Source organism: Lampetra planeri, chromosome 15 (assembly GCF_965212315.1).
Source record: "Lampetra planeri chromosome 15, kcLamPlan1.2.h2, whole genome shotgun sequence".
Classification (NCBI taxonomy): Eukaryota; Metazoa; Chordata; class Hyperoartia; order Petromyzontiformes; family Petromyzontidae; genus Lampetra; species Lampetra planeri.
The window spans coordinates 10,093,162-10,119,646 of NC_136121.1; the positions used below are offsets into that span (position 1 = coordinate 10,093,162).

At 51.4% G+C, this 26,485-nt stretch overlaps 1 protein-coding gene across 2 annotated transcripts in view; it reads right to left on the bottom strand.

The window, feature by feature from the left end:
- Nucleotides 1–26,485, bottom strand: part of LOC144722710 (palmitoyltransferase ZDHHC16-like) — a 32,886-nt gene that overhangs the window by 3,739 nt on the left and 2,662 nt on the right. For both annotated transcript variants that reach the window (XM_078601044.1, XM_078601043.1), the window contains exons 2-9: nucleotides 15,804–16,008; nucleotides 12,957–13,151; nucleotides 8,977–9,065; nucleotides 8,143–8,171; nucleotides 6,244–6,386; nucleotides 3,465–3,556; nucleotides 1,465–1,588; nucleotides 197–267 (exon numbers count right to left, since the gene is read on the bottom strand). In XM_078601044.1, coding sequence (XP_078457170.1) covers nucleotides 197–267; nucleotides 1,465–1,588; nucleotides 3,465–3,556; nucleotides 6,244–6,386; nucleotides 8,143–8,171; nucleotides 8,977–9,065; nucleotides 12,957–13,151; nucleotides 15,804–15,998 — 938 coding nt within the window. In that variant the 5' untranslated portion in view covers nucleotides 15,999–16,008. The remainder of the gene's footprint in view (nucleotides 1–196; nucleotides 268–1,464; nucleotides 1,589–3,464; nucleotides 3,557–6,243; nucleotides 6,387–8,142; nucleotides 8,172–8,976; nucleotides 9,066–12,956; nucleotides 13,152–15,803; nucleotides 16,009–26,485) is intronic.

Here is a 26,485-nt window from a genome sequence, read left to right on the forward strand (position 1 = left end):
CGTGATCGCGTGGATTTTTCTCTGGGTCCTCCCTCCACATTTCCAATAAACACGCATTTAGAGTATTTGGCCGCAATAAATTTCCACGTGGTAAGCCACTTCGTTGAGCTATGATGTGTGGCCAGGTCGCTTCCGAAAAATAATTACATAGCTCGGTGAGCCTTGCCTGGTAATTAGGATGCAGGTGGATGTTTACCTTTTGTGCCCGACTCCCAAAAAACGCTTCCAGTTTCCAAGTGGGCCGTGATCGTACGGGTTCCTGTACACCTGCAAACGTGCGGAGCACACCCCTTCGTCATAAGCGATACACCGAATTCGCTTGAAATTAAGAATAAAGAAAAATTATTTTTTTTAAAAACCTCTACAGGCGTTCCTTCTCGGATGAAGCTGCGGGGCCTTGAAGCGAAAACGCCGGCCCCCCCACGGCGTGCACAATTTGAGACTCGTTCCAGCTGCCTCGGTCGGTCGCTCTCCGCCGTGGCAATCTCCTACAATTCCAATTACCGCCCCTCAGTCGACTTGTATTTAAAAAAGACGCCCCGCCGGGGGGGGGGGGGGTGAGGGGCAGGGGGTGGAGGGGGGGGGGGCAACCGTCAAGGAGTGAAGTGGGAAACGAAAAATGAACGAGGACGTTAATCAGAAAGAAATCATTGCGCGAGCCTCCAAAGTGAAAATTTAGCTTTCAGACAATGAAAGGGAATAAACTTGGCTGACCCTGGGGGGGCCCTGCCACTCCAATCTCGACGGGCTTTGGGTGGCTGGCCGAAAAAAAATTACGCTCTCTCTCTAGAGAGAGAGAGGGAGAGAGAAAGAATAAAGTCTGCCGCACGAGATTTCACTGTAATCCTCCCAAGGCTGCGAATTTCACACCTTGTGAGACACGCTTGTCGTCTGTACCAAGTCTGGCAGCCACGTAGATTTGGGAGGGGGGAGGGGGCTGGACCCCCCCCCCCCCCTCCCAAGCGCCCCCTCACCTTATAAATTCGAATCGTGGAGCAATGACTGCTCACGTGTACACAGACTGATCTGCAGTGTCCTTTAAATGTGCAGGAAAACCGCGGTCGTAAGATGGGGCTGGACAATTGCAATTTTTCTTCTTGGTTCTTTCGGTAAAGTCTCGTAGAAGGGAAGTAATAAAATAATAAAAATAAAACATAAAATAATTCTCACGACGTTTCGGCCACAACGCAAGCAGCCGTCCTCAGGTGAAGACCAGGTCTGTCTTCAGACACTGTCTCCCCGACAGACCTGGACCGGTGCAGATAATTGTCACCGGTGTTGGTCGTGAGCGGGAATCACCGTCACCGTTGTACCACCACTCGCCGGACAGTTCGCACACAGAAACTCAAAACGCGGACGCAACACACGCATGCACGCACGCGTGGCCACTCGCACGCCTCGCATCCCCAAGTGAGCACTCGTGCACGCTAGGATGAGCGCTCCCGCACACACGCACGCACGCACCTGCCCGCGAGCGTTGGCGTGCGCGCGCGTCCTCTCGTTGAGACGCCGCTCCACGCTCGTTTCCCCGCGCGTCACGAGTCGCGCGTGCCACAGCGTGAGCGCGCCCAGGATCACGCTCACCCCGCTGTGCAGGGGAGACACGGGGAAGGCACAGGGGAGGTGGAGGAGGCACAGGGGAGACATCGGAACATGAGCAGAGAGATTTAAAGCTTTCGTGACTGCAGGGATTCATCTTCTTGGTTCTTTCGGTAAAGTCACGTAGAAGGGAAATAATAAAATAATAAAAATAAAACATTATTAAATAATTCTCACGACGTTTCGGCCACAACGCAAGACAGACCCTGTCTTCCCGACAGACCTGTTCTTCACCTGAGGACGGCTGCTTGCGTTGTGGCCGAAACCTCGTGAGAATGATTTTATTATGTTTTATTTTTATTATTTTATTATTTCCCTTCTACGTGACTTTACCGAAAGAACCAAGAGGATGAGCAGAGAGGTCACTACTAACGGGAGGGCAGGAAACTACAAACTGGAAGGCAGCCATACATCGGCACCAGCGACTGCCCAAGCTCTGTGATCCACCAGCATGTGGGATACTTGTTCTGATACAATCCCAATCGAGTCATTTGGTGGGGTGGGGTGGGGTGGGGAGGGGGAGGGGCATTTATTTATTTTCGATCGATACTTGACCACGCTGGTCAGCGAAGGGGGGGGGGGGTCGGTGAAACCGGCCAGCGGGGACGCGGGAGGAGCAGGATGTACGGTCCAAGGATGGATATCGTTGAAGGTCGCACCGCCCACGGCCCCGGTTCTATGCGGGGCGATCGCCCATTCGAGCGCCGTTTAGGCGTCGTGGCTTTTACCAAACGTCGTCGTCGTGGGAGAGGCCAAGCATCCCGAGCACAGGAACCTCCTGCAAAGCCACTCTTGAGACTCGGGAGCGAGGCGTTTCTCGCGCAAGCAAAGATTACGGTTCGGATTGCATGAAAAGCTAAAGTCAATTCTAGATTTGAAGCTTTCGTGACTGCAATGATTCATACACCCTTAGGTTTTTTCGGTAAAGTCACGTAGGTAAAAAAATAAAAAAAATAAAAAAATAAAGCACAATTTTTTTCGATTTCATATTTTATTTCTATTTTTTTACTATTATTTTTTACCTACGTGACTTTACCGAAAAAACCTAAAAGCGAAAGTCAAGGTTGCTCTATTTGTTGCGGCTTTCTCCATAATCGAGGGAAATGCAATGTCAAAATAATCTGCCATTTCAGAAAGAGACAAAAAAAACCAAATGAAATGATTTCGTTCAAACCCAATCCTTTACCATTCCTTTGCTCATTCTATCAAACTCACTCGAGCGTTCCCCGAGCGGAGTTGACTGGTGCCGAGACATTTATACAAAATGTATTTGTATTATTATTATTGCTCTGTAGGCACACTTGTATTATTTAAACACACATACGGCAGGTGTCGTGCGCGCGCATGCTCCCGCTGTTTTGTGTCCGCACAAAGCCGCCACTTCTTATCAGCAGCGTAGCCGGCACGGGTCTCGGGGCAAGGAAATTAATGCCCCCCCCCTCCAGTTCAATTCTCCCCCCCCACACACACCCCAACCACCCCTCCCCACCCACCTCTTAGCCCGGCATGTGATGGACTTACGCTCCGGTCTGCAGGCCTCGGGGCAGTTGTTCGCTACCCCACCGATTGCACCCCCCCCCCATACCCCCCTCTGTATCTTCACCGTTTCCGCCGATCATTACCTCTTCTGCCAGCGATGAAACCCTCGATCGCCGTCCCTCTTTGAGATGATGCGGCGGTTACCTCTGGATGCGTTTTACTTGTGGGGGGCGGGGGGGGTGGTGGTGGCCGAGGAAAGACGGAGAGTTTCATTTGTGTGCGAGCAGCGGCGTAGAGAGCGGTTGGTTTTGGCCCCGGGGCAAGGAATGCAATGAGGGCCCCCCCCCATCCCCCGTCCTGTTCAACCCGACTGGCTCCACCGTTACCTGCACATGACCCAGACGTAGACGAGGAAGTTGCGACGGAAGGGGTCCAAGCGCGGGAGGGCGGCGGCGTCCGGGAGGTCGGAGGCGTCCGCCTGAGCGGGGTCATCGTGCGGGGTCATCGTGCGGGGTCAACGTGCGGAGTCATCGTGCGGGCGGGGGGGGGGGAAACGCAGAGGAGTCGCGACGTAGGCAGCGATGACATGAGCAGCAGTGGCCATGCACACGCACACACGCACGTACACAACAACCGCCATTCGCCACTAAGTGGCGGTGACGTCACCACGACGCTTGTGCCAGGTCAAGTGCACCTTGAGGCCACGTGAAGTGTCGAACGCCCGCTGGCAGGAGGTCACGGGGCAGACCCAGCAGGTGCCACGGGTCGACTGACCGAAATGACCGAGATGACTAGCTGATGCAACACCTGTGCTCCCTACTGTGCCAACTTGCTGTGTTTTAGCCACCCGGCGCTCCGTTCGTTGTTGTGAGCGTCGCTCCTCCGCCCTCCGTTGTTGTTGGAGGGCGACTGCCTCCAACTGCCCAGTAGCGTCCTTCACGAGCCTCCTCCACTGAGGCCGATCTTGACACCGCTGGTACCAGTCATCGGCAAGTCCACTCAGCTCCAAGTCCTCCCGAACCACATCACTCCATCTCTTCTCCAGCCCGTGCCGCGCCCGTTTAGCCCCCTCGATCCAGCCGAACAAAAGCTGTTTAGGCATGCGGTGGCTGGGCATGCGGGCTACATGACCCAGCCAACGCAGCCTTGCCTGCCGGAGGAGCTCACCGATGGGACTTTGCCCAGATCTTTCAAGGATTTGTGAGCTCCTCACACAATCCAGCCTGGTTAAACCCAGGATGGATCGTAGGCAGGCCAGCCTAAATGTTTCCAACCGGCGAAGATGCTCCATTAGGGGGGTCCACGTTTCGCAAGCGTAGAGTAGGGAGGGAATGACCGTGGCCGAGAAGACCTTAAGCTTCATGCGGAGCGACAGACCAGGTAGCTTCCACACAGCGTTACGCAACCGATGAAAAGATATTGCCGCTCGACTGATTCGGAGTGAGACCTCTGCTGTTAAACTAGAGCCGGTCATAAGCACACTGCCCAGGTATGGGAAACTCTCCACTCTCTCCACAACTTCCCCATCACCGATTGGGAGTTGTGGGGGTGGAGTGTCCGATGGTACAAAATACCCAGGCAGGTGCTTAGTTTTGGTGGGGCTGATGGTAAGGCCCCACCTCTTAGTGGCACGCTCCAGTCTCAGCAGCAGCGTCTCCATCTCCTCTTCTGAATGAGCAGCTATTACCAAATCATCAGCATACATAACGTGGTTGACCAATAGGCAGCCATCCCTTGATCGCACCCGGGCGTCGATCAGCCTCCCATTATATCTGTACCAAATGGAAATTCCTCCGGTACAGCTATTGAAGGCTTCACGAACTACGTAGTCGAAATAGATGTTAAATAATGTGGGAGCCAAAGGACATCCCTGTCGCACCCCAAGGTGTACAGGGAAAGGCTCCGACTCCCGGCCACGTAGTTTTACCCGGGCCCGCTCACCATCATGAAGGTCCTTAATGATCGTGAGCAGAGGGTCAGGGACTCCGAAAGCACGAAGAACACCCCAGAGCCCAGGCCTACTAATGGTATCATAAGCCTTGACCAGGTCAATAAAGCAGAGATGCAGGTCTTGTTGGAATTCCCTATACCTCTGCTGTAGCAGACGGACAGAAAATATGGCATCTGTGCAGGACCGCCCTTTCCTGAAACCGCATTGGGGTTCCGCAAGCCTCTCCTCAGCGTGCCTAGCAAGGCGATGTTGAATAATCCTTGCCAGGACCTTTCCCGGCACACTGAGGAGTGAGATGCCCCTGTAGTTGTTACAGTCTGTGCGGTCCCCCTTCTTAAAGAGGGGGACCACCAGGGCATCCTTCCAATCCTGCGGTACCCGTCCAGCGGTCCAGACTGTTGTTATGATGTCATATAGGGCAGTCTGTGCACAAACGCCACCCTCCCTCAGCACGTACACACACACACACACGTACACACGTACACGCACGCACGTACACACATACACACGCACGCACACACGTACACACACACACGTACACACACACACGTACACACACACACGCACACGCGCACACGCACACACACAAAGATCCCCCGTATAGCCTTAACAGACTGTAGGGGCAAGTGCTGTTAGCGAGCACCTATGAAGGCCGGAACGGTACACGAGGGGGTGGGTGGCCAGCACCACGCCCGACCGCCTTTGTCTCCCCAGTGGCGATGTTTACACACCGCAGCAGGTACTAATTTGAGGCCGAGTCGACCTAGGGGAGGCCCAGGACCGGTTCAGATAATCGTCACTGGTGTTGGCCGTGAGCGGGAATCGAACTCGGGTCGCTGGGTTTGCAGCGCAGCGCGCTAACCGCTACACTACCGCTCCCCCCATATAACTACACACACATATATACACACACATATATACACACACGCATGCTAACAGAGGCGTGGGTCGGAGGAGGGGGAGATTGTAAATTAAGATATTTTTAGGTATGTTTCAAGTTCCGTAGAAGTAACATTAGAGGGTGTGAAAACGTAATTCATAAGAAACCGCTATTATTTCGCAAAACGAGCGACTTTGTATTTTACGAGAGTGTACGTCATCTCAAGAGAGGCGTTCCGCTGGGGATGCGAGCACTTGCCGCACAATCCCCGTGCAGGCTACGGAGGGGACACCTTTGTCTTTGTCCGTGTAAAACAAAAACAAAAAAAACCCACCTGACTTGCCGGCACGGGGTCACCGCCGAGAGTGACCAGGTCCCAGGTGGTCGCGCTGCAGTAGACGCAGCCCAGCGTCATGGAGACACAGAAGCTGAGGAAGTAGCGGTGGTTGAAGTGGCCCACGCAGTTGTCCATCCAGTCTGTGATGACCTCGTTAAGGAGGGGCTCAAGGACACGCCGGTTTAGGAGGTTGTGTGTGTGTGTCAGCGCCACGGTGGCGAGATGTTAACTACCTCGCCTGGTATACGGGAGGTCGTGGCGTTTCCATTCCGAACCTAACGCCTGCTGCATATCTGGAGTTTGCGTGTCTCTCTCCCCGTGGTCACGTGCATTTTTCACAAGGTCCTCTGGTTTTTTTCCCCGTCCACGATTAGAATCCTCGTGCGTTTATAGAGTGTGTGGCTGCTATAAATTTGCACGCGATAAGCCACTTCGTTGAGCTATCATTTGTGGCCAGGTCACTCCTGAAAAAAGTGCTCTACAGCCCAGTGGCCTTTACCTGGTAAAAGAAAAAATTGTTGATTGTGTTTGTGTCTTCATGCGAGTGTGTTCGCAAACAGCACTTGCCCCCTACATTCTATTAAAGGCTATACGGGCACCTTTGCCTTTGTGTATGCGTGTGATTGTACATGAGAGTCTGTGTGTGTGTCTGTGTGATTGTATTTTCAATCTAAGTGGGGAGTGGAAGCGTTGCAGTTATCGCGCTGCGCTACGAAAGCGCTCATGGCCAACACCAGTGACGATTATCTGAACCGGTCCTGAGCCTCCCCTAGGTCGACTCAGCCTCAATTCAGTACCTGCTGCGGTGTGTAAACATCGGCACCACATCACCCCTGCGGGTGTCGTGCTGGCCCTAATAGGTGCTCGCGAACAGCACTTGGCCCAACGGTCTGGCAAAGGCTTTACAGGGGGGATCTTTGTCTCGTGTAAGTCAACATCAGAAATTTCAATGCAGCCACCCGGTCTGCGTATCGTGAGGAATGTGGCGAATTCCGTGATTTATTCAAACGGCTACAGGAGTTACGGGCTGGGTGTTATGATAAAACCCGACTCGGCACACAGAGGGGACGTTTCTCTTAACGCTGCCAAAACAAAAAATGTAACATTTAAGGTGAACCCTTTCACGAATGGCGCGGCGTTTAGCGCACCGACGTTAGCGGCGAGCGAACTCTTCACCGGCCCCTCGGCCTCCCCTTCCGTTGGCTCGGTCGACCAATGAGCACCTGCCCCCATCGGCATTCGTAGTACCCGGTGCGACGTGTTTGCTGGTTGCGTACGGACCGTACCACTTCCTCTTGCGCTGCGATGGCCTTACTCGGTGCCCGCTGACAGTCCCACGAAGCTTGCCCACCCTCCTCCGCCCCCCTCCCTCCACTTAGACCAACCCGCACTCACCAGCGTGGTAAAGTAGTTTGTTCTCCTAGAACACAAATTGGATGTAACGCGATGAATGTAATAGGGAGCGTGTTTTGTTTTGACGCGGATGCCAACTGGCTACGATGGAGTGAGCGGAACTACGGAATAAGCGGTCGCACGGCCGCCTCGGCGTAGCATCGCACAAGGGGGGATGCTTCTGGATTCTTCTCGATGCTCACCCTACACCGCGCCTCGGTCTTTGTTCAGCCTACATGACACGCATCGCACGTGTTATCGTGGACTGTGCTTTTTACCCTCTATTATATACGATGTACTATTACAACGCAACTTTTCCATAACGCGGTATTCTTGTGGAACGCAACGACCGCGTTATATTACTAGGAGGACAGTGTACAGCTCGAAGAGCCCTCGCGACAAATCAACGGATCACCGGATATTCGGTTTCGATGCCGGCTCCAGACTTGCTGTGCTGCCTCGTACGGGGGGGGGGGGGGGAGGGGGGCGGGTGGCGGAGGATACAGCAGTGGTGATCCATCTTCAGCACGCACCTGGAAACACAGCAGATGGCACGCGTCTGCAGACGCGCAGGCGAGACACGGAATCCCACGGGGGGCATTGCCGACAGTGACTCTTGAAAATATGTCTCAATATTTATTTATTTCCATAGAAGGTTGCTTTGTCTGTACTGCCATCCGTAACGCGGGGGGAGGGGGGAGGGGGGCACGTAAGCACGTATGTCTGTGGGATTTCTTTCGCACCCTACCTAGCCGACCGTGCTAATCGGAGGCGCGGAGGAAAGCCAACAAACTAAACGCAAGCAGCAGATCCAACATCGTGCGATGTCAACGACACAGGCGCATAAAGCTCCGTTTGCCCATTAGGCATCGACCCTTTTTCAAACTGCCCAAATTGATTAAACGTTTACCCAATACTTGCAGAAACAACGCAGAGCAAAAGAGGACTGTTTGCAAATATGCGAACGCCTTTTCCACCACCCCACCCCCGCCTCCCTCCCCCCGACAGCAACCGAAGACAAAACGCATGCTGACAAAGATCCGGGTAAAACATGCACGCCCACGATCTTCCTTAACTTTGTTTGGCTTTCTTGTTACACATACGTTTTGTACCGCATGCATTTTGTTACGCATCCGTTCCAATCCTACCATCGGCGATATCCCTCCATCCCGGCCCACATCGCACCATCTATTTCTACGTCCAAGATAACCGCGATTAAAACACGGTTTTGCGTGAACTTAAGCTTCCCCCCCTCCCTCCTCGATCGCGCAATCAACATCGCCACCCCCCTCCACCCCCACCCTCCCGACTGAGGGCCCCGTGGCGTCTGATCCTCACCTGCAGCAGACGCGACAGTGGTGAGCTCGCGGAGGTCGATATCGCAGGCACTTCTTGCACACGGACGCCTCGACCCGATCGTAGGACCCCTGCGGGAACGCGGATAACGACCGGCGAAAGTCAGCGCCGCTCGCTCGGGGTGTCCCCCGAGTGAGACGGAGATCATCTCAGAAAAGCGACGTCGATCGGCCGTGTTGCTCTATTCAAACGTGGGCATCAAAACGGAGGAGGGGGAATCAATCTGCCCGGGTAAGGTCAGCGACTGGGGAAAAAATTCGCCCGCTAACCGGTGCACGGCGTTCGGCATAGCCCTCGCTTTGGCTGTGGCGAGCGGTTACGTGCTCACTTCCCAGTCTATGCCAGCGACCCGGGGAAAAAAGTATTCGCGGAGAAAAAAGCAACACGGCGCGCAGAGAGCCCCGACTGCCACGCCTGGTCCTCCTTGGGAAGATCAAAGGCATGAGAGAAAGACAAAGACGGAGGTGGTGGGGGGACGGGAGATCACATCAAGTGGTGGACCCCAGCTGAGCAAGGGGAGCAAGACAGGGGTGCCGCGGTGGCGAGATGTTAACTCTCTCGCCTGGTACACAGGAGGTCGTGGGTTCGACCCCAACCCTCATGCCAGGTGTATATTTGGAGTCTGAATCTCTCTCTCTCTCTCTCCCTGTGGTCGCGTGGATTTTTCTCGGGGTCCTCGTGTTGTTCACTCCACATTTAGAATCAACGTGCGTTTAAGAGTATTTGGCTGCAATAAATTTCCACATTGACAAGCCACTCCGTTGAGCTCTCATGTGTGATAGCCAGCTCGCTTCTGAAAAACAGCTCACAGCTCTCCTTGGGGCTTTACCTGGTCAAATAAAAATAGTAAAATAAAAATCACGAAAGCTTGTGCCGAGAAGTAGCGCGCTGGTGTACGTCGACCTCCGACCCCGGAGCCAACACTGCCAGATGAAATAGAACCAAATCTCGGGACACTGCGCACACGTGACTGGAGGCATGCAGAGCGCGATCATTTATAGAAGAGGAATCGTGTTTGAAGTGTCGCGTGGGGAGAGGGAAGGGGGGGGGGAGGAGGTGGCGGTAGCACGAGGAGCAGAAAGCTACGGTGGAGCAGAGATGGAAATTCGATGACGGCTGTGGTACGGGTGCGAGTGAGGACAGACACAGAGAGAGAGAGAGAGACGGTCCCTCCACGGCAAACAACAAAATAGGGCCCTGGTCTCAGATGCCATTAGGCGCGTCAGAAAACACGGGCGCATTCCCTCTCTGATAATTTTTTGGTTTGTTTAATCTTGTAGATCACAGAAGCAGAAAATCAATTTCATATTTTATAAAAAAGAAACCCCCTTCGTCGGCCGCATCGATATGCCAACAACGGTCGGTAATTTACCGACGCGGCCAACAGACTTCCGCCGCGGCAAAAAACTTACGGCCGGTTGGCGAGGCTGACCCGGGGCGGGTAAGCGGTTTTGTAGAAGCTTCCTTGGCCGATAAAACAAATGCCTGGCTCGTGACAAGCAGCGACAAGCGGGCTGGTGTTTTATACCAGAGGTTGGAAACGATCGGCCTAAGAGGCGCCCCCCCCCCCACCGTCTCCCATCCCCGCCCCCCCGTTTGCGTAAATTATGGCAGCGCACGGGAAACTGCCGACCGCCGGCAGAGAACTCCGTCTCCACACGTGCTTGAGCGACACGTGTTTTAGTCTGCCCGCCTCCCGCCTTTCCAGATCGTTATTCAAAGTCACAAAGTGATTTCCTGCTGCTCAAACGAGCATCCAGGCATCGGTGCTCACCGCCGCACGCACGCCCCGTTCACAGCCCCGAGTCAGCGGCGGAGATTCCGAATTCCGATGGCACATAGCGGTGCCTATTTTATCGACCCCCGGAGGACATGATGGGTTGAGTCAACCCCCCCCCCCCCCCCACAACCAACCAGGACTAGAACTCGCAACCTTGCTCCACCGCTGGGCCGCCTGGCCCGTTACTCGACCAATACCATCCGGCAGAATTTGCCCAAACAAACAAACTTTCGACCGGTTTCGACTGCACGGGTCTCATCAGCAAAGCCAGGCTAGTTAACACAATTACCAGTAGCTATTGGCAAGAGCACTCCCAGCTCAATGATGGGGCCCTGTTCACGTATACACCCACGCTACGCTGCTGTTGTTGTGAAGAATTTATGGGTCGAGGAAAATAAAAGCAGACCTCGGTTCCGCATCTCAACATAACACATCACCATCACCTCTTCAAATCGAGATGACGTCGGGGGAATGCAACGCCAACGAAGATCGCTTTCGACCGGCAAAAGAAAAAAAGTGTCACGGACGGGAGGTGACGAACCGCGGCAGTCACAACACGCGCGCACGCTGACAGAAAATGAGCGATAATCCCCAGGCAAAGGTAAAATTAACAAGAGCTAAACATAGAGACGACGGCAATTTAAATGTAAAAACGGATGCAAATGAGGTGTCGCATCTCGGCGGAGCCTCCGCTCGTCATAAATAAAGATTAGGTCTGTAAACGAGGTATCCGCAACCGCGCTGCGCCGCGTAAATGACCTTCGGATGATGTTCACTGCCGGTCCTCGTTAAAAAAAAAAAATCACTCCCGCGTGTCCCTCGCTGAACTCGATCCGACGCCTGTGATCAACTCGCCCAGTCGCGCCACAATGTCACGAGCTGAGCAGGAAAATGGAGCCTGTAACGGCGCTAGGACGGGCGGTCGTCGTGCCCGCCAGGTCGTTGCGGGCGGCTGCGGGGCCGTGCGACGTGGACGCTCGCCAAAATTCCACCGTTGTACTGTACTCGTGCGTCTATACTCCCTTGCCTTCACCGCAGAGGTCGCAACCGGGTACCCGATACCCGTACCCTACCCGATACCCGGCTATCCGTACCCGGCCGGGTACGGGTAACCGTTTGCGACCCTGGTGCGGCCAGGTACGGGTACGGGTAGGCTGTGAGTCACTGGTGAGTAACCGTTTGTCACTCATTTCGGGTAGGGTACGGGTAGGGAACGGTTACCCAATTTGCGACCCTGGTGCGGCCGGGTACGAGTACGGAATCAAAACCCGTTTGCAACCTCTGCTTCACCAACATGCACTGGGCCAGCCTGGTATGTACGTATGCCCGTTGAACGTATTTCGCACTGCGCGTAGCCAACCGTGCTAATGGGAGGTGCGGGGAAGGACAAGATACTAAACGCACAAAAATAAGTACGGTCGAATAACTTGGGTGACCCACACGGTGTGAGGCAGGGCAATCGTTCGGCAGCGGATTAACGTATCGAACCCTGTTGAACTCTCTCGGTAAGTCAGCGCCTCTGTCAAGCTTGGTGCGGATGGGAGAAGCAACGATGCCCTTTATACCTCGGAAAGACTCACCCCAGTCTCAAGACTATTTTTTCAGGAGGGTGCCTCAGTAAGATAATTGCTGGGCTTCCCATTTCCTAGCTACCTCAGGCCAAGCCTACGACACCTGGAATTCCCATATGCCGAGAACTGATGAGGTTTGGAACATTTCAAGATATTTTATTTCACAACAGAGAGCTCATTAAGATCCGTTTTCTGTTTGTTTTTTTGTTTTCAATTTCGATGTGAGTAATTTGATTTTGAGAGCACAGCCTTCACAAAGAAAGTAGAAAAGACGCGTCTTGCTTTTTAATTCACTTGAGATGCTCGGGATGTCAGGGGGTAGGAAAGTGCTGCAGATGTAAATTGGGAAGAGGAGGCTGTGGTGGATTTTAACAGATACAATGCCAATGATCAGATTCATTTAAACTATCGTCGTCCTCATAATCAGCCAGCCAATCCCCTGCTGGTTGAAGGCCAACCTCAACTCACCGGCACTTCTCAAGAACCCACCATGGTAATAATCCACCTGGCACCTGGCAACGCACGCGGTTACAACGATGCCAACAAGAACAAGCGTGGGCAACGCCGGCAACGCCGACAATACCATGACATCGCCCCCCTCCGCGTCACACCTGCGTGGGCTGCCCCGGGTCCGTAGACACGGCCTTGTAGTAGTGGAACGAGATGAGCGCCAGGTTCCAGTGCCCGTAGCCCAGGTGCAGCGCGGCGCCCCAGGGGCTCGCCCGCGCTAGCACGGAGGGGTACACGATGCCGTACATGCTCAGCACCACGGAGAGCGTCAGCAGGGCCACCGTCACCACCAGCGCCTGCGGGTGGAGGGGGGGGGGGTGGGGGGGGTGGCAGCGTCGTCGTCAGAGGTCGCAAACAGATTTTGACTCCTTACCCGTACCCGTACCCGGCCGCACCAGGGTCGTAAACGGGTACCTGTACCCATACCCGGCCGTACCCGTACCCTACCCGTACCCGGCCGGGTACGGGTAGGGTACGGGTATCGGGTACCTGATTGAGACCTCTGGGATGAAGCCATGTTGCAGGCGCGGGTGGGTTGATTCTAGGAACTTGAATTGTGAGAAGAGACAAGACGTTGGGAAATGAGTGGCAAACGGTGACTCACCAGTGACTCACGGCCTACCCGTACCCGGCCACACCAGGGTCGCAAACGGGTACCTGTACCCGTACCTGGCCGGGTACAGGTAGCCGGGTATCGGGTAAGGTATGGGTATTGGGTACCCGGTTGCGACGTCTGGTCGTCGTTCAGCGTCGCCGTCGTTCCGCTGTTCGCCAAACGGCCGCCACGGACGGCACGGACGTCCGTGGATGTTGACGCCGGCCCCCCGCGGCACGCTGGCCGCCTCGGTCGGTTGTCGTAGTCATCGTTGTTATCGTCGTTATTGTCGTAGTCATTGTCGTCGTCGTCATCATAGGCATCATCGTCATCACCGCAGTCATCGTAGTCATCGTCATAGGCATCATCGTAGTCATCGTCGTTATTGTCGTAGTCATTGTCGTCGTCATCATAGGCATCATCATCATCGTCATCATCACTGTAGTCATCGCCGTAGTCATCACCGTAGTCATCATCATAGGCATCATCGTCATCATCATCATAGTCATCATCACCGTAGTCATCATCCTAGTCATCATCATAGGCATCATCATCATCACCGTAGTCATCGTCGTGATCAGCACCGTGGAGAGCATCGCTCGGTCGCAGCGTTCACAGCCAACACCGGCGTCCCAAGCACGGCAGGCTTATTCAGCCGCTATCGTCCGCATCGTCAACATCGCAGTCGGCCCCACTAACAGAATCAGAATGTTTGTACTGGAGGAATCCGATGAGCTCTAAACCTCTTTTTTTTTCTCCTCAGATGCCCAGTAGGGGCGGGTGAGAACGTTACAGCAGCAAACAGTACAAACTCTTGTTAGTAGCGCCAGCTCACTGCTCGGCTGCTGCTGCTGCTGCCTTCTGGCTTGGCAAGTGATTTCACGGGGTGATTGTGAGATGCAACTTGGGAAAAGGGTGCTCCGTAAAACTAAAAATGGGATTCATACTCTTAGGTTTGTTCGGTAAAGTCACGTAGGTAAAAATAAATAATACAAATAAATAATTGAATTAATATAAATAATAATAGAAATAAAGTAATAAATCACGACGTTTCGGAGGCAACACAAGTCTCCGTCATCAGGTGGGACCGTCACAGCTGAATTTACTGTATTAAGTGAGGAAAAAATCCAAGAGGCAAGTCCTTAAATACAAGTTAAGGGGGGGAGGGGAGGGGAGGGGGAGGGGAGGGGGAGGGGCTTGTCTGAATGTGGTATCCAGGGGTATGGCTTGATGGTGGGCCTCAGGAGCGGGGCTAAAAGAGAACAATGGTGCACATCGGCTCATGGTTGTGGCCGGTGTCAGCTGATAATAATCATAAAAGTAAGCAGTACAGTACAAAACCCACGATAGCAGCGCAAATTATAGGGAAGTAAAACAAATCACTTTATAAAAATAAACAATTGTTTATCTTACCGAGTAAAGCCCGCTGAACTATTAGCTTCTCATTCAGAATCGACCTGCCCATAAATGATAGCCCAAGCGAGCGGCTCATCACGTGGACATTTATACCGGCATGACCATCAGCACCAGTGGCCGTGGCCTAGCAGGGTTATTCAGTCGGGAGGGTCGCTCACTCTCCTGTGCTGCTCACAGTGTCTGAAAACCCCTTGTCCCCCTCCCGCCCACCCCATCTCCACCATGCCTCCTGTCAACTCCCTCCCCTTGTTTAAAATCTAGCCTCAAGACCTTCCTTTTATTCCTCTGCCAAAAAGCAACTGGTTTGATCTACAAAATAAATTAATATCCCCCACCGCCCCCCCCCCTCCGTGCAGCATTCTGAGATGCGGTTGCATTTTAAACGCGACGGAAGTCCACGCTGTAGTGTATCATCACCGTCATCACCATCATCATCGTCATCATCATCATCGTCAGTTTAACACGTAGGCTTTCGCGACCAATATTATTCATAATCAACGTTTTTGGGTTTAGATCGCGTTATTTATAAATATGTCGTAACCCTCCACCACCCGACACGGCCAATCAGCAAAAAAAGTGTCACGTTGACAAAAGAAAAATAGTTCCCTGCTTTAGCCCACCGGTGTGTTGAAGCGTGAAACCACAACATTTACAATTTCAACATTTACAAATCGTTGCACCTGATGAGTTAATGCTGCTGCTCTATATAAGAACGGGAGACAGAGCAGAGCCTCACCATTCTGGCGAATTGCCCGATGATGCTGGATGCAATTACCAGCGAAACGTCGTACTACTCAAAATGTAAATGTTGTGGTTTCACGCTTCAATTTATTGCCGCTTCGATATATTTATAGTGCGGGGGAGATTTATCGCCGCAAACACTTGTCTACCCCCCCCGCCGCCCCCCGCCAGGCAGGATTCCAGCTCTCTCTCGCACCTTGCCGAACCAGGGTACCACAGCGTCCACCAGGCAGTACACCGGCTGGAACAAGAGTTCCAGCACGTAGTCCTCCCCGACGGCGGAGTTGTACACCAGGGAGCGGAGCGCGATCACGCCGTACTCGTACGCCCGGCGGAGCTCCCGCGACTTCCTCGTGCACGCCTTGAGGGTCCTGCGAGTGAAGCGCTCCATTCCCACGGCGCTGGACAGACACGAACGCGCGGGCGGGCGGGCGGGCGGTCAGCACACGCGGGGGACACGGGGGACACGGGCGCACAACGGACACGTGAGCACGACGTTCGCTTGGGAACGTTCGCCGCGCGCTGGCATCGCTCAACAGTTTGTGAAACGGACGCACGCTTTCACGTTTGGAAGTCAGTTCCAACGATGGAACAACGCCCAGAGCTCTACACAGAGGGGCGAGGAACCAATTTGCTGTACTGCGACCTCCGGGCCACGTCACAGATTCCCATTTAGAACTTTAAACGCCACTTCACATTCCACGAAGGGAAGATGTAATTTGCGCACGTGGAGAAAACGCAAATCAAACTCGCAAGCAGCATAACCGGCAACGCCGGCCGGCGCTAGCGTGCAACGTGACAATCACGTGGGGTGGGGAGCTGCGTTGCGCGAAGATAAAGAATGCAAGCGGCACCGTGGCAGACAATGATCCGCGGTGGGAAATGAAACGACCCGCTGCCAAACGTACAAATGGTGCGGTGCTTTATCGGGATGGGACCCTTCCAAAAAATATTATTTTAGTCGCCGGGCCTCGTACTGTGCCTCACCGACGACCGCCCTCTTATCTCGGCACGAAGAAAGCGGCTGCGGTGGGAACTCGCGCGCACGCACGAACATATGAGCGCGCGAGTTACCGCTCGGCCAAGTCCAATCACGCCCCCCGCCCCGCAGGCCGCCTGTCGCCAGTGACAGATTTGCAAAGCTGAACTTCTCCACTTTTCAATTGAAATATTTGCGCAAGTGAAAACAAGATTCATTCTTTCTCTCTCTCTCTTCGTCGGTTTGTTTTTTTGCCATCGTGTGGACGTTCCAGCCTCTTGTTGCTCGCGGCAAAAGTATTTCACTGCCTAACGGTTTGTCAGGGTTTTGTGATTTTTCTTGTCACACGACAACATGAATGATGTCATTTGGGCCCGCAAAGCAATCTACGTCGGTCTTAATTACCTTGTCTGGGACATGCCGGTTGCAGTCCAATGGATCGTTCACTTTTGTTTGCCGAGCATTAGCATAATTGTGCATAAATTGATGGATCACCTAAAACACGGGTGGATAAGGATGAAATATAAATGAATTAATGAATGTGTGTGTGGGCATAGATAGATGGTTGTTTGGGTGGAGAAATGGGTGGGTGGGTTGGTGGGTGGATGAAGGAACAGATTATTGAATGGATGAATGGGTGAGTGGTAATGTGGATGCATTAATGGGCGGATGAACAAATGGATATTTGGATGTGCAGGTTGGTGGATGGATAGGTGGATGAATGGGTTAAGTTATAGATGAATATCAAATGAACAAATAGATGGATGGATGGATGAACTAATATGAGTGGATCATGTATGATGGATGGTGGTGCAAACCTGTTTTCCAGCACTTTGGAAGCAAAACTTACAAACCCCCTGTGCTCTAAAGTAACCAGTAAATGGCAGTACAGAAAGTGGGTTGCTTAAAACCACGTGTGCAGCCCTTTGAATATTAGCCCAATCCTAGGCATGGGATTCTCCAGGTACTACAATTTTCTCCCACAGATAAAATGTACATATACACACACACACTCATTAATGGAATCAGCCAAACATCCCAATGTAAGCAGGAGTCTTGTGGCTCGGCGAGGCTTTCCTGGATAAACACAGGACAAGACATCGATCGGCTATGTTCACATCTGCTGGAATGCACCCAGTCAAATTGGATCTCAGAAGCTAAGCAGCGTGGAGCCTGGAATGTGTTCGTATGGTGCGGCCCATCAATGGCTTTTGCCCGACAGCCCTCTTAACTGCCTTAATAGTTACCCCCACAAGGCCTCCGGCAACCTGGTAGTCACCCCATGCATAGGCCCTGTCCATGCTTCAAGACCCCGCTCAGCTTTAGAGATCCGACGATGTCGGGCGCGTTCCAGGCGATTTGGGCCACAGGGTAAACGTTGTAGACGACGTACAGAACAGATGCTCGCACGTGCAATTAGTTGCGTGTCTCGTGACCTTAACCCTTTCTTATTCCGATAAATGTAGTTTTTTTGGACGGGGGGGTTGTGTTCGTGCACCACGACTGCCGGCGTAGCAGCAGCAGCATCGCCAAATCAGCCTTTGAAGAATTATTAATGTTTTGACGCAACAGCAGCCATGGAGACGCGGGGCCCAGGCACGCTCTCGAGAGGGCATCCGAAAGCGGGTCAATGCTGGGGCCATCACCAGAAACGCCGCCACGACACGCGAGAGAGAGAGCGCGTGAGACGGGGCAACGGTCCACACTTCAAAAAATAAAAAACGAAACGGCTCAGAAATCACGGGGAACTCGAACGAAGGAAGCGGAACGGCAAACTGAAAAAATTAACCCGTAAAAACAAAGTTTTTCACTATAAATCCTTTATATGCGTGGCGGCTAGAGTCCTCTCGTCCTCTGGCTGGAGATGGCTGCCACCTATGGGTCAGATGATTGTCTGCCAGCATTAAGCAAAATTTTGGAAAAAAATTTTCACGAAAATTCATTGTCACGCACAACGAGTCTGTGTGGAAAATGTCAGCTCGATTGGATCACGGGAAGTGGGTTAAAAAAACGACCGAAAGATTTGCACGGTCGTAAGCAAGCAAGCAAGCACGCAAGCACGCAAGCAAGCAAGCGAATTTAATATAAAGGATTTAAAAATCGCGCAAAGGCAGCACGGTGGGACAGACACGGGATGAAAGAGCGCGTCGTGGTGTAGAGCAGCGGCTCTCGACTGGGGGAAACGCGGACCCCCGGGGCTAAGCGGCAATTTCCCTAGGCAGGGGGGGGGGAAGGGGGTTTCGCGAGGTGATTTATAAACGTGTGAATTGATATTGTGCGCTAGAGGGTCATTAGCGAATAATCGCGTGTGAATCTGCCAATATAAAATGACTGCGATAATATTTTAATCCATACGGTAACCGTAAACGATGTAAAAGACCTTTCCAAACTCATCGATCGTCATGTGGTTTCCGAGAGTAACCAGCGAGCGTAAACAAATTACGCCACGCGTGGAGAGCGTCCCTTGATTTGACTTTATTCGCTTGCAGTTACTAGCTACTTAGGATACACCTCGCGCCAAATGGACAATTGGTGAAAATATTGACGTTCATTATTCGCACATTTATTTCTCAGAACCATGTTGGGTCAGGCCAAAAGGGGGTGGGGGGGGGGGTTTACTCGGTTCAAACTCACTTCAACAAAGGGGTGCCAGTAGCCAAAATAAGTAATATTTAAAAATACTTTTTTTTAAACACGCTTTAATGAAATGTACCCTACTGGTAATGGCAGAACTCCACGACTCCAGGAATTGGCCCCGAAGCTTTCCATAACGTAAGGAACCGTGGTGATTTACAGCCAACGTCAGTTGAGCGTGGACAAATAGACCCAAGCCGAAACATAACATATAAAAATTAGCGTTTAAAAATATTTTTTTAATTTTTAATGATAGAATATAGTATTGTCATCAGTATGACATAAATATACCAAGTTGGCAGTCGATACCACATTGGGAAGTGGGTTTAAAATTTAGTTACAAGATTTAAGGATACAACAACAACAGAGTGAGTTAATAGAAAGTGTGTAAAAAGATTGTTTAAAAATATATGTTTTATGATAAAATATAGTATTGTCATCAGTATGACATAAGTATACCAAGTTTGCAGTCGATACCACATTGGGAAATGGGTTTAAAATCGAGTTACAACATTTAAGGATAGGACAACAACAACAACAGACAGAGTGAGTTAAATAAAAGCGTGTACTAATAATACAAATCGGGGTTGAGAACCACTGGTTTCGATAACACGGGCAGCTGAGAGACCCCGCACCAATTGCTACGGGGAGTTCAGTGGGCTTGGGCGGGCCACATCGTTCGGAGGTGCGATGCGGGCCCCCCCTTCATCGATTACCAATGACGGAATTGCAGCCGAGGGGGATAACAAAACCCGGGAGAGGGTCACGTCCATCGCGGAGACGGTGCGATGGAATCGGGCACGTGTATGACTTGTTGCAGGATTTAAGCCTGGAGCGTGCTTGGTAGGACGACCAGCAAGCACTCGCAGATCGTTGTTATCTCGGTGCGGGGAGCAGAGAGAGGGCAGTACAACGACGAGTGTTGTTGTACTTTACTCATATGCTCCCTGCCAGCCCACGTTGACGAGTGCGGTGAAGTACGGTCAAACAACCTTCACGTCGTCCCGCAAGGCGTGACGGATCGCCTCATTCAACAGAAGATAACATGAACGGCTGAACGTGCACATACGTGATAGAAGGCTAGGGATTGGGGAGCCAATCGTGCAGCAGTGGCTAGATCTTAGCCGATTTGATGACACCGTAAGGTACCACATCCACACTGCGCACGCGAGTCCCAGACGCAGCAGCAGCAGCAACTTTCATACTGGTAGGAACCCACTGGTTCCACCAGCCCACAGGGGATTATTGTGTCCGTCCGTCGTGCAGGGAGGGGCTGGGTAGAGAGGGTGGGGCTGGGTGGGGAGGGTGGGGAGGGGCTGGGGCTGGGTGGGGAGGGTGGGGCTGGGTGGGGAGGGGAGGGGCTGGGTGGGGGGTGGGAGGGGTGGGGCTGGGTGGGGAGGGGCTGGTCACCCCGTGGTGCCCTTATAAAACTCAACGTTTAACCTACTCACACCGGCTTGTACCCGCCCTCACAGTCGGGCATATTTGCGGAATACACCACGCCGCCGTTGACCCTGGCCACTAACCGAGCAACCCAACGTTCCTACCAGCTCCCTCCTCCTCCGCAGGAATGTGTTTGTCAACCTCTCGCGATCGTCCCGTAACGGGGGCGTCCATCACGGCAAGTTTACAATCCCCCTTCGGACAGCGCTGATGATGTGACCACTTTGATTTTCACCGCCACCGACAGCAAGTGACGTGGCTGCCAGAGAAAGCACTTAATGTCGCCGCGCAGTGGCTGCGGTGACCTCTCCGCCGACCCCAAACCCTCCGAGCACCCCAGCGTCGTCGGCGGGGCTCCAGCCACCAAGGGATATTTTTGGCCGATTCCGCGCAATTTTCCCATTATTACGACACGGAAACGCGGCCTGCCTGCCTCCCTGGCCCACACCTCTTGCTGTTCCCAACGGTCAATGTGATGTCGATCACCCGTGCGTGCTCTCCAATCAGTGCGTTCCTTCTAGATTTGAAGCTTTCGTGACTGCAAGGATTCATGATCTTAGTTTTTTTTCGGTAAAGTCAGGTAGGTAAAAATAAAATAAATGAAAACTAAATTAAATCACGACGTTTCGGGCGCAACACAAGCATCCTTCTTCAGGTGGAGACAGAGTAGTGAAAGCACAACCGCTTAAGTGTGGAAGTGTGTCACACTTAAGCGGTGTGCTTTCACTAAGTTGTCCTCACCTGAAGAAGGACGCTTATGTTGCGCCCGAAACGTCGTGATTTAATTTAGTTGCTTTCAGTCCATTCCTCTTTTCGTCTCTCAAGTTGCATCACAAAAAGCGTGCCGGCTCTCTCTTTCTCTCTCGTGCCACGATTCTGTGAAACACCTTCATCGACACCTTCGCTTTAAAGTCATGTCAAACCTCCAGTTGCAGGCGTTTCCCTTCGATGCGGGATTCACATTTTACACCGGCGTACCGAGACGCGGCCGTAATCATTTAGACATCACCATCAGCTGCAGCGACGATCTCTCCGCTGCTTGAACGAAGGGCTCGCACGACAGCCGTCGCAAAATCTCTCGCGGTCGCGCGATCCATCTATCCATCCCGCCCCCACCGCCACCACCGCCACCACCGCCACCACCACCACCACCGCCACCACCGCCCCCACCGCCACCACCGCCACCACCGCCCCCACCGCCGCCACCGCCACCACCGCACACAAGTCGGTCACACCGCTCCGTCTCTGCGCTGGATGTATTCTCGTCTGCCCACTTGGGTTTTTCTTTCCAGTCAATATGGTTTACAGAACTCATTTGTTCTCCAATCCATGCTGTTCCTCTTTTTCTCCATCATGCTACTCTCTGCACACCGAAACTCGAGACACATTTTTCGGGAGGTCGCCGCCGCATATGGGATGTTTGGCCAAATCCAGCGACCAATATCCATAATACAGGAGGATATCTCCACAACTCTGGCTGTCGCCTGATGATGCTAATGTAATTACTGCCCAAACGTCGTACTCACATTGTAAATGTTGTGGCTTTGCTCTCCAACACACCGGTGTGCTGTACTAGTGACGAATTGGCACGTTCTGTTTACGTGACAAACCCTCTTACTAATTGGCTGTGTCGGGTGGTGGCGGGTTTAACGACACTTTTATATATTTACGCCATCTAACCCAAAACGCCTCTATTATGCCAGTAACGAGTGTTCGGCTATGCGGAGTAGCCAGATTGAAGCACCGGGAGGAAACCTACCACTCATGTTTGTTCGTTGTTTTCTCCACAGTTGCTGGGCACAGGCCCAAAAAGGGCCAAGCAAAAACAGCTCCGCACAGATGGATTCAACGCGCCCGCTGCGCTGCCGGTCGCCTGTCCACCTCGCAGCCCGGCGGGCTTTGGAGCTTCGCAGATCTCAACGTGAACCACCAACCCTCACTGCCAAAGGGTCGGATCACAGGCGGGGCGCGCCTGCCATTCAGCGGCGATGAAAAGATGAAAAGAGGGAATGCACCTCGTTGGGCTTCTGTTGTTGACGGAGATGACAAGTGATGCCGTTTCAAAGAGGACATTTACTTCAAAAGAAATGCGACTGATAATTTGAATTGAAACAATCCGGGATAATTTTAAAATATATAAATTCGTCGCCAAAACAATCGCCGCACCTGAGCCTCAGCCGTGGTGTCAAGAGAGGCGCCGTTTGCATCGCTGGATACAATTTTAGCACCGTTCATAATCTGTCAATATTTTATTCCTCCCCCCCCCCCCCACTTTTCAATTTATTTTTCCCGATTGTGCTATCGGCATCACGTCACGAGGTATCTACTCTGATCTCTCACACCCCCCCCCACCCCCCACAGAAGCGGGATATCAGAGCTACTACCTCTTGACAGTCCTGAAAGCGCATTAGGTGCACGGCGATCCATTTATAGATATCCCCTCTGATTTCTATTGACCCTCTCTCTACTCCATTCTCAACAGGTGATTGAAAATTGTGAAACGATAATGGCTCCATATCTTACAGAGGAGAGCGCTATCAACGGTGTAATACGTGCACCGAGATTGGTGCGAGACGTGCAGAGGGCTTTGAAATAAAATTGTGCTTTCTCGATAATTATTCAAGCCGCCGGTTTGGTTTTTTTAGCTGGGCAGTGACGGTGGCTACGATCGTCTGTAATCCGGCGCTGAAGAGGCAGCGGGGCTTGGTGGATCGCCGCAAGAAATGGCGCGGAAAATTCCGTGCCGTGAGCGTCAAGGAGAAGCCGTAACAATGCGCAGTAAAGTTTTTTTTGGGTTAGAGCGCGTGAATGTGAATGTTTTCGTAAACCCGCCACCACCCAAATTAGTGAAGGTTTGTCACGTAAACAATGAATTGTCTGCGGCGGGTGGTGGCGGGTTTAACGACACATTTATATTTCGATTTAAAGCTTTCGTGACTGCAGGGATTCATCTTCTTGGTTCTTTCGGTAAAGTCACGTAGAATGGAAATGATAGAATAAAACATAATAAAATAATTCTCACGTTTCGACCTGGTCTTCATCTGAGGGCGGCTGCTTGCGTTGTGGCCGAAACGTCGTGAGAATTATTTTATAATGTTTTATTTTATTATTTATTATTTCCATTCTACGTGACTTTACCGAAAGAACCAAGAAGATGACACATTTATACTTACGTGATCTAACCCAAACAAAAAAAAAAACCTTTATTCTAGATAATATAGCGTGCGAAAGCCTACGCGCTAAGCCATACAATTGCCTGGCAGGAGAAGGCGGTACAGCAAAAGTGACGACTGACGTCACATGCCCCTGCTGTATGGGATAGAGTTGCTACCCCCCTTGCACCCCATGGGTTTTCTTCGGCTGCTCCGTTTTTCTCCGACGTAGTATTGACACCGATTAAATGGCTGCAAACACCTTAATATTTATCCATGATACAGGTCTTTTTTGGGATTAGATCGCGTAAACAAATGTGTCGTTAAACCCGCCACCACCCGACACAGCCAATTGGTAAGGTTTGTCACGTAAACAGAACACGCCAATTCTTGACTAGTACAGCATCACCGGTGTGTTGGTGAGCAAAGCCACAACGTTTATACTGCGAGTACGACGGTAATTACAACCAGCATCATCAGGCGACCGCCAGCTTTGTGGAAAACGTAAATCTTGTGACTTGCCTCTCCCAACACACCGGTGTGCTGAATTGGCACGTTCTGTTTACGTGACAAACATTACCAATTGGCTGCGTAGTTTGCCAGTGTTAAAGACACATTTATATATTTACACGATCTAACCCAAAAAACAAAACCTGTATTATGGATATTGGTCGCAAAAAGCCTACGTGTAAAGCCACCTTAATTCTAGATTTGAAGCTTTCGTGACTGCAAGGATTAGGTTTTTCGGTAAAGTCAAGTGAGACAGTAAATCTAGCTGTGACGGTCCCACCTGATGACGGAGACTTGTGTTGCCTCCGAAAAGTCGAGATTTATTATTTTATTTCTATTATTATTTCTATTATTTTTATTTATATTTTTTACCTACGTGACTTTACCGAAAAACCTAAGAGTATGAACCACCTTAATATTTAGCGAACTGCAGAGCATGGGCAATTGTTAGTAGCGCCAGCTCAATGCTTGGCTGCTGCTGCTGCCTTCTGGCTTGGCATGTGAATTCACGGGGTGATTGTGAGATGCAACTTGAGAAAAGGGTGCTCCGTAAAACTAAAAATGGGATTCATACTCTTAGGTTTGTTCGGTAAAGTCACGTAGGTAAAAATAAATAATAAATAATAAAAATAGAATAGAAAAAAATAGAAATGTATTTCTTTTATCATTTAACATTTTCTTATTATTTCTATTATTATTTTTATTTATATAAAAATAAATCATAGAAATAAATTATAAAAAAAATAGAAATAATAACAGAAATTAAATAACATATTATTTTATTCAAAATAACATATTATTTTATTTATTTTATTCTTTATATTTCTATTATTTGTATTATTTATTTTTTACCTACCTGACTTTACCGAAAAAACCTAAGAGTATGAATCCTTGCAGTCACGAAAGCTTCAAATCGAGAAATAAAAATGGGATCACGCCGCAGAATCGTTCGGAATGGTTCATTTTTACGCTCACCTTCACACATTCCACCTGACACCCACACCAAGAAAATGTGATCAATGTAAAACACTGGCACCGTGCATTACTGCAAGCCCTGGGTTTGATGGTTATAACACGTCTGTGCAAAATGCGAGCTCCTACATGTGGAATTCTTTATGGGCCATGCTGCGGTTTTAATCCGAGACGACTTTCTCAAAGGACAGAGGTTTAGGATAGGGCACGCGTCCGCATACAAATACGCACGCACAGATATACACACACACACGCACAAAGTAATACCCTGCTCACACGAGCATCGAAGCATTCATGCTCACATCTCCTGTTTATATTCCTGAGCCAGGGGTAGTAATTCCACATTCCTTTGGCGGGGGTAAGTATATTCATACAACCACTGTGGATTCCTCTACAAAGTGAAACTCGTGGTATGGGGACGATGATCTGAGTCAACCCCAAACCAGGATTTGAACTCGCAAACTTCTGATTCCAAGTCTGGCTAGTAAGAAGAATATCTTACCAGCAGCATTTGCCCAAGCAAGAAAACCTTCGACCGATTTTAACATTATGGGTCTTGTAAATAAGAATGCCACTCACTGGGTTACCAGTAGTTCCTGGCAAGAGCACTCCATCTCAATGATGGGACCCTGTTCAACACAAAGGGCAAGATGGCATACACATCCACAACCATAAAACACCAACACGAACATACATTTTAACGTGCACAAATACACACACAGACGGAAACATAAACACGCATACACCGACATGCAAAGACAAAGGTCTCTTGTGTAGCCTGAACAGACTGTTGGGGCAAGTGCTGTTAGCCAGCACCTATTCAGACTGGCACGGCACACGAGGGGTTGGGTGGCCAGCACCACGCCCGGCCGCCTTTGCATCCCCAGTGACGATGTTTACACACCACACACCAGCTACACACTTGAGGCTGAGTCGTCGACCTACATACACACACACGTATGCACACATACACACGAGGTACACGCACACACACATAGTAAACACACTCTGCAGTCTACTCATCCGACCGTACAAACACAGGGTCTCCCGCTGACACAGACTGCTGGTAAAGTGCCCTCAGTCGGCACTTACTTAAGGGCTGTGAGTGGTGTTGAAAACGCAATGCAATCCCGGCCGTATTTGTCTCCTCCAGAGCCAACGATAAATGACCACACCGCACCAAAAACT